The sequence below is a fragment of the Natrix helvetica genome (assembly GCF_964273705.1).
Source record: "Natrix helvetica genome assembly, chromosome: 1".
NCBI classification, from domain to species: domain Eukaryota; kingdom Metazoa; phylum Chordata; class Lepidosauria; order Squamata; family Natricidae; genus Natrix; species Natrix helvetica.
In genome coordinates, this window is record NC_138548.1 from 7202161 (window position 1) to 7219322 (window position 17162).

Here is a 17162-nt window from a genome sequence, read left to right on the forward strand (position 1 = left end):
GCGCGACGGTTGCATAGAAGGCGGATCCTCTTTTGCGACCTTATGATGAGCAAAGGCCATGGGGGATCTGGATTCACTTAACCACTGTGCGACTCACTTAACAACTGCAGGGATGCACCGAACAACAGCGGCAAGAAAAGGTTGTAAAATGGGGCAAACTCACTTAACAAAGGTCACCCAGATGGCTTTCATGCGGGATTAGAACTGACTGTCTTCTGGTGATTGGCCCAAAGTCACCCCACTGGCTTTCCTGCCTAAGGATAGACTAGAACTCTCAAGCTCCTAGTGATTGGCTCAAAGTCACCCAGATAGTTTCCATTACTAAGGTGGGACTAGAACTCTCAGGCTCCTAGTGATTGGCCCAAAGTCACCCAGATAGTTTCCATTATTAATGCAGGACTAGAACTCTCAGGCTCCTAGTGATTGGCCCAAAGTCACCCAGATAGTTTCCATTACTAAGGCGGGACTAGAACTCTCAGACTCCTTGTGATTGGCCCAAAGTCACCCAGATAGTTTCCATTACTAAGGCGGGACTAGAACTCTCAGACTCCTTGTGATTGGCCCAAAGTCACCCAGATAGTTTCCATTACTAATGCAGGACTAGAACTCTCACGCTCCTAGTGATTGGCCCAAAGTCACCCAGATAGTTTCCATTACTAAGGTGGGACTAGAACTCTCACGCTCCTAGTGATTGGCCCAAAGTCACCCAGATTGTTTTCATGCCTAAGGAAAAACTAGAACTCCTGTCTCCTGGTGAAAGGCCCAAACTCACCCAGACAGTTTTCCTCCTTAATGTGATGCTAAAGCTCACAGTCTCCATGCTACTTTGTGAGTCTACTGGCCCTCAAAATACAGGCATCTGCACCAAGCAAATGGCAAATCCTTTCTGTGCTGCAGCAGCTACAGAACGGAAGCTCTGGCTAAGACCAGGACCCTGGAGACCGTCCCCTCCCAGCCCCTTCAAGCTCACCTCTTTCTCCGCCTCCGAGTCCGAGGAAGAGGGGGCTGCCTTGGGCTGGCCCTTCTTGCTCCTCCTGGGGGCTTCGCTGTCCACGCTGCTGTCGCTCTCCGCAGCCTCTGCCTCCGCCCCCTTCTCGGCTTTCTCCCGCTTCCGCTCCTTCTCCTCCCGCTCCTGTTCCCGCAACCGGCGCAGCTCCTGCTCCTGCTCGCGCTTCCGCTTCTCCTCCAGTTCTCGCCGGCGCTCCTCGTCCCGCCGTTTCCACTCGCTGATGCGGTCCACGTCGCTGTCGCTGCGGGGAGGGGGGAGAAGAGAAAGACAAGAAGGAGAGTCCAAGGCATGGGGGAGTCTCAGCTGTTTCTTTGCACGGACGCTCAGCTCGTGCCTCCCCTGTGGAAGGTGCTGTCCTAATGAAGGTCCTGGAAAGTCCAGCCGGGATGGAGGGGGGGCGTTGGGGGATGACACAAAGTCTCTGTGTCTTACCTGTCACTGCTGGAGCTGCTGGGAAGTCTCTCAAGTTTAGGTTTCCGGCCCCGGGGCTTGGGGGCAGGTTTTTCGGCAGCTGGGAAGGAGGGAGATGGTTAGTTTGGAAAGAGGCATCTTGAAGTACAGCCCCTCCTGAATCTAGGCATCCCCTTCCTCCACCCCCAGGCAAAATAGGAGGCTAGGGTGGAGAGACTTCAGACTGAAGGAGGGGGGAAGGGAGGGAGGGAGGGAAGGAAGGAAGGAAGGATGGATGGAAGAAAATGAAGGGAGGGGAAAGGAAGGTGGGAGGAGAAAAAAGAAGGGAGGGAGGGAGGGACGAAGGAAGGAAAAGGGAAGAAAGAGGGAGGGAGGGAGGATGGACAAGAAAAGGGAAAGAAGAAGGGAAGGAAATAGGAAGGAAGGAAATACAAGAGAAAGGAAGAAAGCAAAAAGGGAGGGAGGGATGAAGGAAGAAAGGAAGTGAGGGAAGGAAGAAAGGAAGGAAGTGAGGGAAGGAAGAAAGGAAGGAAGTGAGGGAAGGAAGAAAGGAAGGAAGTGGGGGAAGGAAGGAAGGAAAAAAGTAAAGGAAGAAGGGAGGGAGGAACGAAGGAAGGAAGGAAATACAAGAAGGAAGGATGGAGAAGAAAAAGGAAGGAAGAAGGGAAGGAAATAGGAAGGAAGGAAATACAAGAAAAAGGAAGGAAGATGCTCCATTGCCCAAGATAAAAACTACCCATGATCAGTTCAGCTCTGGCAGCCACCTGGGCTATTTACCTGGCTTCCTGCCACGGGGGGGCTTCTTGACGGATTCATCTGAGTTGGAGTCAGAATCAGACTTGGGAGTGAGCGGCCGGCTGCCCTCTCGGTCATTGTCCTCCTCCTCTTCCTCCTCGGACTCTGCCTTGCTCTCCGAGTCGGAGGCCGATTCGATTTTCTGCTAATAGAAAAGCAGCCTGAGCACCCCAGAGGCCTCTTATGAATTCACCTCTTATGAATTAATTGCATTCACCCACCCAAAGTCCAGGCAAGAGTCCTTCAAGGAGTTAACTGCAGCAACAGACCTTACGAGTTCCTTGTGATAATTCTTGAGCTCCCAGCCAAAAGGCTGCAAATTAAGTTCTGGCAAGGAGTCTTTGTGGCACGAAACACAATGAGCAAAATCTTCAGAAATACGAACTGTTGTCTCCTATGACCAGCACGTCCCATTCCTTCTATTTATTCCCCAGCCAGGGAGGGGCCATTCAGCGTCCACGTGTGCCTTGCTTCTCGAGTCGACTCCTTGTCCTCCGTTGTTCTTCACTCCTAACAGCTCTGCGCATATGTGCATCTGGAACAGGCCCCAGCTGTTCCTCTGCCTCACAGCTGTCTAACTCTGTAGGTACCTGATCACTCCCAGATGGCCCCAGCCCTGTCTCTACCTCCGATGCAGAGCCCGCGTCTGAGTCTTACCCAGCCTCCAGGACTAGTCCATGCTCCTCCCCAACCTCCTCACTGTCTAACACTGCTGCCAGCTCTGCTGGCGGGCCACAACAGGCAGGACAGGTATTGCCGTGTATGAAGGTTCAGGTGTAGGAGCAGCCGGATGGGTGTTGCCAGGTGTGAACGTTCAAACCCACAAGTGAAAGTCCAATTGATTTATTGATAAAATGCCTACGCATAGGAATCTTCTCAGCTCGCTATCAGCCCCTGTCTGGAATTAGAGGTGGGTCAAGGGAATTCAAGGGAGGTTGGATTTAATTCGCTTGCAGCTACGTAGGGATACGGGGCTAATACCTCTCTTGACTCCGACCCGTTTCTGCCACTCGTCCTGCAGTTTTGTTTCTTGTATTGGTTATAAAGTCACCGATTCTAAATCGACCCAACGATAAAATTGACCAATTTTTCCCCAGGAAGAGATTTGAAAATCCTCTTACCTTTTTCTTCCACCCTCCAGCAGGTGCCCTTCGTGGAGCCCTGGCAGGCGTTTTTTTCTCTGGAGTGAAGTCCTACATCGGGAGACGCGGAATTGACATTGAAGCCCCCTCAGTTCTAAAATATTTCCACCCCTCCCTCCCCAACATTAAGGATGGGCAGAGGGGAGTTTCGTTCCCTCTTTCAAGCATACAGGTAGTCCGCGGGTTACGGCAGCAATGGGGTCCAGAATTTCTGCCCTTAAGGCAAGCGGGTGGTAAGCTGCACCCGATGGTGCCACGGTTGTTTAGCAAATCGCTGCAATTGTTGAATCGTGAGGCCATTAAGCGAATCTGGCTCCCCCCATTGAGTTATAGATTATTTGGGGGCCACTGTAAGTTTGAATGATCACTACGTAGAATGGTTGTAAGTCGAGAACTACGGTGCCTCTGCCAGCCAAAATGGGCTGCATGCGGCCCACCCTGCACCTCGATTTCGCCCTCCCCAGACACTAGCAGTGCTCTGCTGGCCAAAAACGGGCCGCGTGGAGCCCTCCCGAGGCCCCCGCGCAGCCTGTTTTTGCCCTCCCTGGTTTCCTGCAGCATTCGGCCATCCAAAAATGAGCCGCAAGAGAGGGGAGGGGTACGCAGCCCGTTTTGGCTGGCAGATGTACCGCAGGCCAGCTGTTCCGCTGATTAATTGTTCTCACTGTTTGGAAATTTCTCCTTAAGAGTAGCTTCTCCTTGGAGTAGAATGACTTTTATATATGAGAGAGAATACTCCTGTTTTCCAAACATATAATGCTACAGCTGTGGTGGCAAAGTGATTAGAATGCAGAGTTGCAGGCTAATTCTGCTGACTGCCAGCAGTTCGAGTCCCACCGGATCACGGTTGACTCAGCCTTCCATCCTTCCGAGGACAGTAAAATGAGGACTCAGATAGTTGGGGGCAATAGGCTGACTCTGTAAACCGCTTAGAGAGGGCTATAAAACACTGTGAAGTGGTATATAAGTGCTCGCTCTATCTATCCATCCATCCATCCATCCATCCATCCACTCACCCACCCATCTATCCTATCTATCCATCCATCTTTGGTATCTATCATTATTTATCATTCTCTCTCTCTCATCTATCTCTCTGTCCGTCCATCCATCCATCCATCCATCCATCCATCCATCCTATCTATCCATCCATCTATCCTATCTATCTGTTCTGACCCTCCTCTCCACGCCTGTGAATAAACCAGAACACAAGCTTGGCTGTTTGCCACTATTTAATTACTGAGATAACACATCCTTTGGCTGAGGGCCCAGACAACTCATGTTCAATAAAACAACCCAGATAATTCAAATGAAGCCACGCAGATAGTCCAAACGAGCAGACACGGCTAGAATACATAGATTTTCTCAACTACCAATTCGAACGGTTGTTTCCTGCAAATGTCCCCTCCCAACGCCTCATCTATAATCTCTCTTGGGAGGGGCCAATCCACAACCACCTGTGCTTAATCATCTTCTGTGAATCTGCCTACGGAGTTGCTGCTTCCTTCCGTTTCTCAGCCCTTCTCAATCTAGCATCAGGGACAAACTGCCTTTGATACTCCCCACTTCTCCATGCCTCAGGGGCCTCCTGGTGGCCAACCAGTCTCTCTGGTCCCTGTTCTGAGTCTGAACCCTGCACAGGGTCCTCCACATCGTTCAGGACAAACTCATATGGTTCCTCGCTATCCGAGTCCATCAGCAGCTCAACCGGATCCTGCTGGGCCACAACATCTATCTATCTTTGGTATCTATCATTATTTATCATTCTCTCTCTCTCATCTATCTGTCTGTCTATCTATCTTTATCTAATCCATATCTATCTATCTATATCTCTATCTATCTATCTATCTATCTATCTATCTATCTATCTATCATCTATCATCTTATCTATTTATCTATCTATCTATCATCTATCATTATTTATCTCTCTCATCTATCATACATCTATATGTATGTATATATCTATGTATCTATATCCCCGCAGCGGTTAGAATGCCGCATTGCAGGCAAACTCTGCCCACTGCCAGGAGTTAGACCCTGACGACTCAAGCTTGACTCAGCCTTCCATTTTTAGAGGTTGGTCAAACAAGGACCCAGATTGTTGGATGGCAAGTTGCTGACTCTGTAAACCCCTTAGAGAGGGCTGTGAAGTGCTATGAAGTATCGCAGTGCCCTTGCTACTGCTTCACCTTCCCTAAAATAACTCCCGAGGTCGCAAGCGCACAAACCCCACCTGGTCACTGTTCTTCTCCGATTCAGAAGAGCTTTCCGAGTTCTCCTCCTCCGAAGGAGAGCCGCTGGCTTGCTCAAGGTCACTCGAAGATTTCCTGGGTCGTTTTGCTACCGGCATCTACAAGAATGGGAGCGAGGGAATAAAATCAAACATTGCATCAGATGGCCTAATTTCTTTCTTTCCTTTCTTTCTTTCTTTCCTTTCTTTCTTCATTTCCTCTATTTCTTTCTTTCCTTTATTTATTTATTTTCTTCCTTTCTTTCTTTCCTCTATTTCTTTATTTATTTTACTTATTTCCTCTTTTTATTCATTTCATTTATTTCCTCCATTCATTTATTTATTTCATTTATTTATGTATTTCCTTTCTTTATTTCATTTATTTCCTCTATTCATTTATTTATGTATTTCCTTTCTTTATTTCATTTATTTCCTCTATTTATTTATTTACTTTATTTATTTAATTATTTATATTACAATACAATACAATACAATAGTAGAGTTGGAAGGGACCTTGGAGGTCTTCTAGTCCAACCCCCTGCCTAGATAACCTTTATTGTCCCCTTTTTTCTGTGAATACACTGGTGCAAATTGATGAGTGGTGGGGGTGGCCTAGAGGTGGCGGCTCTCGCCTCAACAATCAGGAGGCCCTGAGATCGATCCTAGGTAGAGGCAGGATATTTCTCTCTCTCTGGGCACAATGAGAATATATCTGCTGAACAAAACTCCGCACTGGCAACAGGAAGGGCATCCGGCCACTAAACACTCTGCTAGCTCCATTCACTTGCCCAGACTCCGCCCCACAAGGGATTACGGGGTTGTTAAAAGATGAGGAGGAGGAGGAGGAGGACTGGGGCACATTAAAAAAATGAAATTCTGAGGTTTGCTCTCAAAATACACAAACGCACACGCACACGTAATCCTCGACTTACAACTTAGCCACCGTTCAAACTTACAACGGCACTGAAAAAAATGACGTGACCATTTTTCACGCTTAGGCCACCATTGCAGCATCCCCGTGATTTACACACACACCAGATCCACTTAATGACCGTGTCAGTAGCTTAAAAACCGCAGTGATTCACTTAACAGCTGTGGCAAGAGAGGTCGCAAAATGGGACAAAACTCGCTTAACAAATTCCTCTCTTAGCATACATTTTCATGACATGAAATAACATAAAATTTTGGGCTCCGTTGCGTTCGTAAATTGAGAACTGCCTGTACCAGCTGGGCCAAGACAGAAACGCTAATTATTTGGGTAGCCCTCAACTTATCACCGTAGTTAAGAGCAAAATGTCCATGTTCTAAGCAAGAGAGAAGTTAATTTTTCCCCATTTTTCTGCCCCAGTTGTTCAGGGAATCCCTGCAGCTGTTAAGTGAGCAACACGGTTGTTAAGTGAACCTAGTTTTCCCCGTGGACTTTGCTTGTCAGAAAGTCGCAAAAGGGACCTTGGGACACTGCGACCGACATAAATTTGAGCCGGTTGCCAAACGGCCGAATTTCCATCACGTGACCATGGGGATGCAGTAACAGTCGTAAGTGTGAGAAATGATCATCCGTTGTTTTTTTCCCCCCAGTAACTTCGAATGGCCGCTAAACAAATGATTGTTAAGTCAAGGTTTACCTATATATGCCAGTCAAGTCACTAACAATTCTGCGTTGCTACTTAACTCTGTGCAGGAACTGGCTGGAGACAAAGTGCGTCAGAAATACATAATTAAAATTCCCCCCAGGGCACCCCTGAGGATCCCAAGCAAATATTCCCACTGTGAGAGAATCAAAAAGGCATTGCAAAGCCCCACAGCAAAGAGACTCTTGTTTTGGAAAGCTCGGGAGCCGTGGGGCTGAGCCAATCTCCAGGGGAAGGGATTCCAGAAAAGACCATTCGGCAACAGGGGAGGCCTTACGTAGAATAGAATAACAGAGCTGGAAGGGACCTTGGAGGTCTTCTAGTCCAACCCCCTGCCTAGGCAGGAAAGCCTACACCACATCAGACAAATGGTTCTCCAACAGCTTCTTTAAAACTTCCAGTGTTTGGAGCATTTACAACTTCTGGTGGCAAGTTGTTCCACTGGTTAATTGTTCTGACTGTCAGGAAATTTCTCCTTAGTTCTAAGCAGCTTCTCTCCTTGATTAGTTTCCATCTTTGTAACAGAGTAATAAGAGTTGGAAGAGACCTTAGAAGTCTTCTAATCCAACGCCCTGCTCAAGCAGGAGACCATATAAAATGGTTATCCAACATCTTCTTAAGGACTTCCAGTGTTGGGGCATTCACAACTTCTGGAGGCAAGCTGTTCCACTGATTAATTGTTCTGTCAGGAAATATCTCCTTAGTTCCAAGTTGCTTCTCTCCTTGATTAGTTTCCACCCATTGCTTCTTGTTCTGCCCTCAGGTGCCTTGGAGAATAGTTTGACTCCCTCTTCTTTGTGGCAACCCCTGAGATATTGGAACAATGCTATCATGTCTCCCCTAGTCCTTCTTTCTATTAAGCTAAACATACCCAGTTCCTGCAACCATTCTTCATATGTTTTAGTCTCCAGTCCCCTGATCCTCTTTGTTGCTCTTCTCTGCACTCTTTCTAGAGTCTCCACATCTTTTCTACATCGTGGCGACCAAAACTGAATGCAAATATTCCAAGTGTGGCCTTACCAAGGCCTTATAAAGTGGTATTAACCCTTCACGTGATCTTGATTCTATCCCTCTGTTTATGCAGCCTAGAACTGTGTTGGCTTTTTTGGCAGCTGCTGCACACGGCTGGCTCCTATTTAAATGGTTGTCCACTAGGACTCCAAGATCCCTTTCACAGTTACTACTGTTGAGCTTGTGGGCCTAGAGGTGATGACGCTTTCCATGGGTCAAAGAAATCTCCCTTTTTCAAATTTTAACCAAAGGGCAACAGCCTTTTGGAAGGGGGAATGCCCCTAAGTGCCATGGGGCTGAAAAAGGGCATTCAAAGTGATAACCAGCATCTTGAGGCAAAATGTGCAGCAGAATTAAGCAGCTTTAAACTTCATCATCATCATCATCATCTCCTTTTAACAACCCCATTGTCAGGCCTGTAGTTATGTTCTTTTTAGGATCTTTGGCCTGCCACACTTTCTATTAATTTCCTATGCTGTTTCATTAGTGTAGTAGTTGGGAGGGGGGAATAGAAAGGAGTAGGATTGTGGAATGTATTGTTGTCATTCTTTTATAGAAGCTCAAGGTCATCTTTTGTCTCCGTACCTCGACACCTGACCGGAAGCAGAGGGGTGTAGATGCCAGCGTGGAAGATGAGGATTGGAACATGTGATGGATTTGTGGGTGTGGGGATAGATCATGAACTCCCCGAGTCCCTTCGGGGAGAGGGGGCGGTCTAGAAATCAAATAAATAAAACTGGGTGGAATTCCAGGATGCAAATCAGAGTTGGAATTCCATAGCCGTGCTAACTTGCCTGTTATGAATAAATGGGAACTTTAAGGAAGATTCTGCCTTAGACAATGATTTATTTCATACATGGTATTTAGAACGCTAACACCCATCATCCCTTGCGGGATGGAATCTGGGCAACTGAATGGAGCTAGCTGAGTGTTTTAATGGCCGGATGCCCTTCCTGTCACCAGTGCGGCGTGTTGTTTGGCAGATCTATTATTCTCCTTATTTCTCCCAGAGAGAAATATCTTGCCTCTACTTAGGATCGAACTCACAGCCTCCTGATTGTGAGGCGAGAGCTTCACCTTTAGGCCGCCGTACCACTCAAGCAGTTTTAAATGTGGTCACCGAAAAGTGACTCTTTTTATAACGGAACTGTCAAAGTCTGGAGCATCTTACCCGATTCGGTTGTCTCAGCTACTACCCTGTTTCCCTGAAAATAAGACCTCCCTGGATAATACGTCCAATTGGGCTTTTGAGCGCATGCACTAAAATAAGCCCCCCACCCCGAAAATATTGCAACACAGCACAATAGCTCCACCTCCTCAAAAATAATAAGACCTCCCGAAAATAAGGCCAAGCGCTTATTTCGGGGGGGGGGGGGGGTCAAAAAATATAAGACCCTGTCTTATTTTCGAGGGAAACACGGTAACTTCCACGGTTTTAATTCTAATTTAACTTTTGTGGGCCTCACTCCATATTTAACAGCCTCCTAAGAGTGTGTGCCTGTGTCACTCAGCCTAATATAGCACACCCAACACAAACCCTAAATAGAATTACACACTGCCTTGCATCAAGAATATCTCAGAAACCACAAATAGACTACCACAACCACATGGAATCGGCGTAGCACACAAGCCAACTAAAGCCCCTCGAAACATCTTAAGCGAAGCAAAAGATCCAGCAACCCCCTAATTTAAAAAATAAAAATAAAAAACAGGAGTCATCTATAACATACAATGTAAGGATTGCAACGGGCACTATGTAGGACAAGACTGGCAGGAGGCATCCATTAACATCAACTGGCAGTCAGGAGGCAGGACGAAAATTATTTTAAGTTCACAACAGGTAAGACTGATTTAACCCTAGTTTCAATGGGGAAAAATGTGACCAGCCTAGATCAGGCCAACTCCCCAAATGCCCGGGGATTTCTAGAAGCAAATCTGAAATCAACAGACAAACAGACGTGAATAATGTCTATAGACTAAGCAAAAGAGGCAACCAACACACCAAAAAAGGGAACAAAAAGAACTCCAGCATTTCTCCACCATCAATCAGCAACCAAGGTCAGTATAGATCAGGGGATCTCCAAGTCCTGGTCCTGACAAAACCCCTTGTATTAAACGAATGCGAATTCCTCCCATTCACCTTCAGCCAAGGCGTGGCAAACAGTCTTTCAAAGGAGTATTTATGACCACAGACCTTATCTAGCTTGGAAAGCCACCAGGTGAATATTCTCCTGTGAAAAGGAGAGACTCTGGGCACAGAGTCTCTGAGATTCACAGACAGATCTTCACACTCCTGAAATGAATCGAACGACCGAGCGAACGGTTTCCTGCAAAAGCCCCCTCCCCTTTCACTCCTCTTTTATTTTTCCCTATGGGAGGGGCCTTTCACCTGTGACTTTACTCCCAAGTCGACCCTGATGTCTGAGTTGTTCTTTTCTTCTGGCAGCTCTGCGCATGCGCACACTGGGAACAGGCTCCAGCTGTTCCTCTGCCTCACTGCTGTCTAGCTCCGTAGGCACCTGATCACTGCCAGACGGCCTCGGCCCCGTCTCTGCCTCCGATGCAGAACCCTCGTCCGAGTCTTCCCCAGCCTCCAGGACTGGCCCATGCTCCTCCCCAACCTCCTCATTGTGCTGCTCGCTGGCGGGCCACAACATTAACTAGCTTCCATGTTCTCAACCACCAATCAGGTTTGGCCTGGAGCCAAGATGTAAAAAAGGCTGAGAACCATCAGTGCCACTGCTCCCAATCGGCACCATCCAGAAATTGCTCACTTTCGTGGCTAACGATTTCCTTTTCATGCTGCTGTGATCGCTCTCTTTGTCCGACTCCTCGCTCTCTGCCTTCTCCACAGTCATCCCTGCTGCACCGACACCTGCGGCTGGGGTTGAGTCTTCCTCCCCGGGAACGTCGCTGCCGCCTCCTCCCCCTCCGACGGGGTCGATGTCGCCAACCTCACTGTCGGAAGAGCTCACTGGCTATAAGGGTAAGGAAGGAGAGAAAGGGACAAAAGGAGAGTAGTGACCTTTGGGAGGCCTCTGGATACCACTCATTTGAGGAATTCGGTCTCAAGATCCTGGCAGATGCGAAGCGGATTCATGACAGCAGCTGGAAGTCTTGTGCAATGTTTTTCAAACTTGACAACTTCAAAGTGGGCAGACCTCTACTGTCAGAATTCTTCAAGCAGTACCTGTGGACATTCAGAATTCCACAACCAGCTTGTGTGACCTTCAACTCCCAGAATTCTCTAGCTGGGATGTTTGGACTTCAACTCCCAAAATTCCCCAGATAGGAAGTGGCCTTCAACTCCCAGAATTCTCTAGCTGGGATGTTTGGACTTCAACACCCAGAATTCCCCAGATAGGAAGTGGCCTTCAACTCCCAGAATTCTCTAGCTGGGATGTTTGGACTTCAACACCCAGAATTCCCTGGCTAGGAAGTGGGCTTTGACCCCCAGAATTCTACAGCTAGGAAGTGGGCTTCAATCTCCACAATTCTATTGCTGGCATGTTTGGGCTTCAACTCCCAGAATTCCCCGGCTAAGAAGTGGGCTTCAACTCCAGAATTCTCTATCTGGGATGCCTGGACTTCAACTCCCATAATTCCCTGGCTAGGAAGTGGGCTTCAACTCCAGAATTCTCTAGCTGGGATGCCTGGACTTCAACTCCCATAATTCCCTGGCTAGGAAGTGGGCTTCAACTCCAGAATTCTCTAGCTGGGATGCCTGGACTTCAACTCCCATAATTCCCTGGCTAGGAAGTGAGCTTCAACTCCAGAATTCCCCAACCAGAATGTTCAGCCACAGTTCAGCCCTTTGCTATACAGATCTGCTGAAAGAAGAGGACACCTGATGCCAAAACAGCTGGGCAACCAAACGCATCACGTCAGACTCACCGGAGGTGCGCTGTAGCTGGCGTGAGGGTTGTTCTGGATTTCCCACAATCCTTCATTGAAACCTTTCCGTTTGTTGGACTTCCCGTATTTGTCCTTGTACTTCTCGTAAGGGAAGAGGTCCTTGGGGCCCAAAAACGCCCTGTGGGATACGGAGAGAGAGAGAGAGAGCAAACAAGAAATGGAAGGGTTTGGAGAGAAAGGGACGGCAATCCCACCCGGCTTAGGCCACGGAGTCACCTGCAGAACCTCCCAAACTTGGCACTTACGTCTCGTGGGTTCCGAAAAAGAATATGGGGTATTTGTTGGGGGGAGGCTTCACAGCCCCATCAATGATGTCATCAATCTGGAAAGAAGAGGGGAAGACAAAGTCAATAAAAATCGGAATGAAAGACGGGCCATATTTAAGCAGGGACCAGCCCAGCATCATGGCTTATGGTGTCACACAAGAATCACACAGGTCCTGTCTCTGCCTGAGAGCTGAAAAAGGGAAGTGGACGCTATGCTGGTAGTCCTTGCTTAACAACCAGTTGTCACCTGAAACTCTGACGCTAAGCAGTGTGACCTTCTCAGCTGGTTTCTGGCCACACTTGGAATATTCTGTCCAGTTACGGTCCCCGTCATATAAAAGAGATGTTGAGACTTTATGAAGAGTGAAAGGAAGAGCAACAAAGATGATCTGGAGTCTAAAACATATAAAGAACAGTTGTTGGAATTAGGAATCTCTAGTTTAATGAAAAAAAGGACTAGGGGAGACATGATAGCATTGTTCCAATATCTCAGGGGTGGCCACAAAGAAGAGGGAGTCAAACTATTCTCCAAGGCACCTGTGGACAGAACAAGAAGCAATGGGTGGAAACTAATCAAGGAGAGAAGCAACTTAGAACTGAGGAGAAATTTCCTGACAGTGAGAACAATTAATCAGTGGAACAGAAGTTGCCTCCAGAAGTTGTGAATGCCCCAACACTGGAAGCCTTTAAGAAGATGTTGGATGGCCATTTGTCTGAAACGGTATAGGGTTTCCTGCCTAGGCAGGGGGTTGGACTAGAAGACCTCCAAGGTCCCTTCCAACTCTTATAACTCTCTTACAAAGATGGAAACTAATCAAGGAGGGAAGCAACCTGGAATGAAGGAGAAATTTCCTGACTGTGAGGACAATTAACCAGTGGAACTCCTTGCCACCCAAAATTGCGAATGCTCCAACACTGGACGTTTTTAAGAAAAGACTGGACAGCCACTTGTCTGACATGGTACAGGGTCTCCTGCTGGAGCAAGGGGTTAGACTAGAAGACCTCCAAGGTCCCTTCCAATCCTGTTATTCTGTTAATCAATAGGGGAAGCCAGAAGGAAAGGTTGAAAGCTGCGGGTCACGCAGTTGTCTCGCTTAACAACTGGGTTGGTTCGCTTGTAACAAGCCCAGCAAAGAGGTAGTAAAAATGGGGGCCGCCAAGCGATATCTCGCTTAACAACCGTGCCACTTATGGGGAAAAGCTGTGATGGATTCTAGCTTCCACCAGAGCAGAAGACAGAACTGGGCCCTTCAGCTGCTTCTAAAAATGTCTCCAGAGCTTTGCTTCTTCCTCAGCCAGCCTTAAACAGAGGGAGAGAATCAAGATCACGCGAAGGGTTAATGCCACTTTATAATGCCCTGGGGCAGGGGTGTCCAAACTTGGGAACTTTAAGACTTGTGGACTTCTGCTGGCTGGGGAATTCTGGGAGTTGAAGTCCACAAGTCTTAAAGTTCCCAAGTTTGGACACCCCTGCCCTGGGGTAAGGCCACACTTGGAATATTTGCATTCCAGTTTTGGATTCACTAAACAACCCTTTTACTAATTGAACAACTGCAGTAATTCACTTAACAACAGTCGCAAGAAAGGTCGTAAAACAGGGCAAGGTTCACTGAACAACTGTCTTCCTTAAGAAAAGAAATTTTGTGCTCAATCGTGATCCTAAGTTGGGGACTATCTGTATAGCTTTTTTAAAAATAAGATTTATTGGACATCCATCTTATCATTGGCTTACAATCACGAAAGAAAGAAAGAAAGAAAGAAAGAAAGAAAGAAAGAAAGAAAGAAAGAGAAAGAAGGAAGGAAGGAAGGGTGGGAGGAGGGAGGGAGGGAGAAAGAAAGAAAGAAAGAAAGAAAGAAAGAAAGAAAGAGGGAGGAAGGAAGGAAGGAAGGAAGAAAGGAGGGAGGGAGGGAGGAAAGGAGGGAGGGATAGATAATGAGTGATAGATGACATAGGGAGATGGGTAAGATAGGACAGAGATAAGGGAAGAAGTTTTTTTAAAATAAGATTTATTGGACATCCATCTTACCATTGGCTTACAATCAAAGAAAGAAAGAAAGAAAGAAAGAAAGAAAGAAAGAAAGAAAGAAAGAGGAAGGAAGAAGGGAGGGAGGGAGGGGGGAGGGAGGGATAGATAATGAGTGACAGATGACATAGAGAGATGGGTAAGATAGGACAGAGATAAGGGAAGAAGTTTTTTTTAAAATAAATTTATTGGACATCCATCTTACCATTGGCTTACAATCAAAGAAAGAAAGAAAGAAAGAAAGAAAGAAAGAGGAAGGAAGGAAGAAGGGCGGGAGGGATAGATAATGAGTGATAGATGACATAGGGAGATGGGTAAGATAGGACAGAGATAAATAATGTCCAATAACAGTTCCAATATCCAATTATACAAGTAGGACATACAATTCTCCAGGTTGGAATCTCTAATACCGAAATGTGTGGGTTTTTTTTTACAGGATGTAGAGATAAAGAACAGGCGTGTCCGGGCAGGAATACAAAGAGTTCTGCAGCTCCTGTTTCACTGTTTAGTTTATGCAAGGAAATTATCAAATGTAGGAATGGAGCAACCTTTTCCAATTCCCCAGGAAGCTCTTTGAGGAAAAAGGGCCAGTGGGATACCATAGGCAAAGGTAAAGCTTCCCCCGCACATATGTGCTAGTCTCTAGGGGGCAATGCTCATCTCCGTTTCAAAGCCGAAGAGCCCGCGCTGTCCAAAGACGTCTCCGTGGTCATGTGGCCAGCGTGACTCAACGCCGAAGGCGCACGGTTCTACTTGCATTTTTTAACATGCTTTCGAACTGCTAGGATGGCAGAAGCTGGGACAAGGAACAGGAGCTCACTCCGTTATGCGGCGCTGGGGATTCGAACCGCCAAACGGCCGACCTTTCTGATCGACAAGCTCAGCGTCTTAGCCCCTGAGCCACCGCGGCCCTATACCATAACTGTGTGCAAATTCTGGGACAGTTTAAAAGCAAGTAGGCAGAGTTGCAAGAATGGCACTTAGTCAAATGTAGGAAAAAGGTCTTCTCCAAGCCTAACTACAGGTAGTCCTCAACATACGACCACAATGGGGACCAGAATTTGGGTTGATAAGCAAAGCAGCCATTAAGTGAGTCGCGCCTGACTGCATGACCTTTTTTTTTATCACAGTGGTTAAGTCAGGGGTGTCCAAACTTGGCAACTTTAAGACTTTTGGACTTCAACTTCCAGAATGGGGAATTCTGGGAGTTAGTTGAAGTCCACAAGTCTTAAAGTTGCCAAGTTTGGACACCCCTGGGTTAAGTGAATCACTTATTAAGTTAGTAACACAGTTGTAAAATGAATCTGGCTACCCCCGTTGACTTGGCTTGTCAGAAGGTCGCAAAAGGGGATCACGAGACCCCGGGACGCTGGAACCACCATAAATATGAGTCAGTTGCTAAGCGGTTGAATTTTGATCATATAACCACGGGAATCTACCCTGGTCGTAAAGTGTGAAAAACTTCTTTATGGCAGCCCCTGAGATATTGGAAGACACTGGTATAATATAAGGTCAATAGTAGCAACTGTGAAAGGGATCTTGGAGTCCTAGTGGACAACCATTTAAATAGGAGCCAGCCGTGTGCAGCAGCTGCCAAAAAAGCCAACACAGTTCTAGGCTGCATCAACAGAGGGAAAGAATCAAGATCACGTGAAGGGTTAATACCACTTTATAATGCCTTGGTAAGGCCACACTTGGAATACGGCATTCAGTTTTGGTCGCCACGATGTAGAAAAGATGTGGGGACTCTAGAAAGAGTGCAGAGAAGAACAAGAAAGAGGATTAGGGGACTGGAGGCTAAAACATATGAGGAACGGTTGCAGGAACTGGGTATGTCTAGTTTAATAGAAAGAAGGACTAGGGGAGACATGACAGCAGTCTTCCAATATCTCAGGGGCTGCAACAAAGACCAGGGGGTCAAGCTATTCTCCAAAGCACCTGAGGGCAGGACAAGAAGCAATGGGTGGAAACTAATCAAGGAGAGAAGCAACTTAGAACTGAGGAGAAATTTCCTGACAGTGAGAACAATGAATCAGTGGAACAGAAGTTGCCTCCAGAAGTTCTGAATGCCCCAACACTGGAAGTCTTTAGGAAGATGTTGGATAGCCATTTGTCTGGAATGGTACAGGGTCTCCTGCTTGAACAGGGGGCTGGACTAGAAGACCTCCAAGGTCCCTTCCAACTCTGTTATTCTCTTTATTCTGTTAAAACAATGATCATGTCACCCCATCCTTCTTTTCTCCTGCGTTGCTCTCAGTTTGGGTTATTCTGAGTTTGAAACACTTCCAAAATCCGACTCAGAATTCAAGAGTGTCTGCCTTAAAAGCTGGAAGAGTTTCAAATTTGAATACAGGGGCATTGCCAAAAACGTGCCCGGCTGTGCTTTGGATATCGCTGCAAATTTTTGACCGGAAATTCTTTTTGGTCAACATTCTGGCTTCAACCATCAGAGAGAGCTGTCCCCCCCCACACCCAAAAAAAAAACCCCCAACTCAAGGTTGTCAGTCACAAATGACAAATCGAGCCTGTGGTTTAAAAACCCTTACGACGTTGTAACGGCAGAGTCCTTGATTTTAAGGGAAGTCAGACTTGAACGGTAGGAAGTTATCATCCACCCCTCTCCTAGAAAAATGAAATATCCTGGGAAATATCGAAAAAAGGGAGAATGTTATATTTCCCTGGATCAGAAATGGAGAAACGTGTTTTTTAAGGCAGGAAACAGGCTCACTCT

At 46.9% G+C, this 17162-nt stretch overlaps 1 protein-coding gene across 2 annotated transcripts in view; it reads right to left on the reverse strand.

Moving 5' to 3' along the window:
• HDGFL2 (HDGF like 2) overlaps positions 1–17162 on the reverse strand; it is a 38726-nt gene that overhangs the window by 12670 nt on the left and 8894 nt on the right. The window contains exons 2-9 of one of the 2 annotated variants that reach the window (XM_081941339.1): positions 12387–12463; positions 12121–12259; positions 11001–11204; positions 5588–5704; positions 3337–3408; positions 2198–2360; positions 1442–1520; positions 971–1250 (exon numbers count right to left, since the gene is read on the reverse strand). In XM_081941339.1, the coding sequence (XP_081797465.1) occupies positions 971–1250; positions 1442–1520; positions 2198–2360; positions 3337–3408; positions 5588–5704; positions 11001–11204; positions 12121–12259; positions 12387–12463 (1131 nt within the window). The remainder of the gene's footprint in view (positions 1–970; positions 1251–1441; positions 1521–2197; positions 2361–3336; positions 3409–5587; positions 5705–11000; positions 11205–12120; positions 12260–12386; positions 12464–17162) is intronic. The other variant, XM_081941340.1, reaches the window with a different exon arrangement.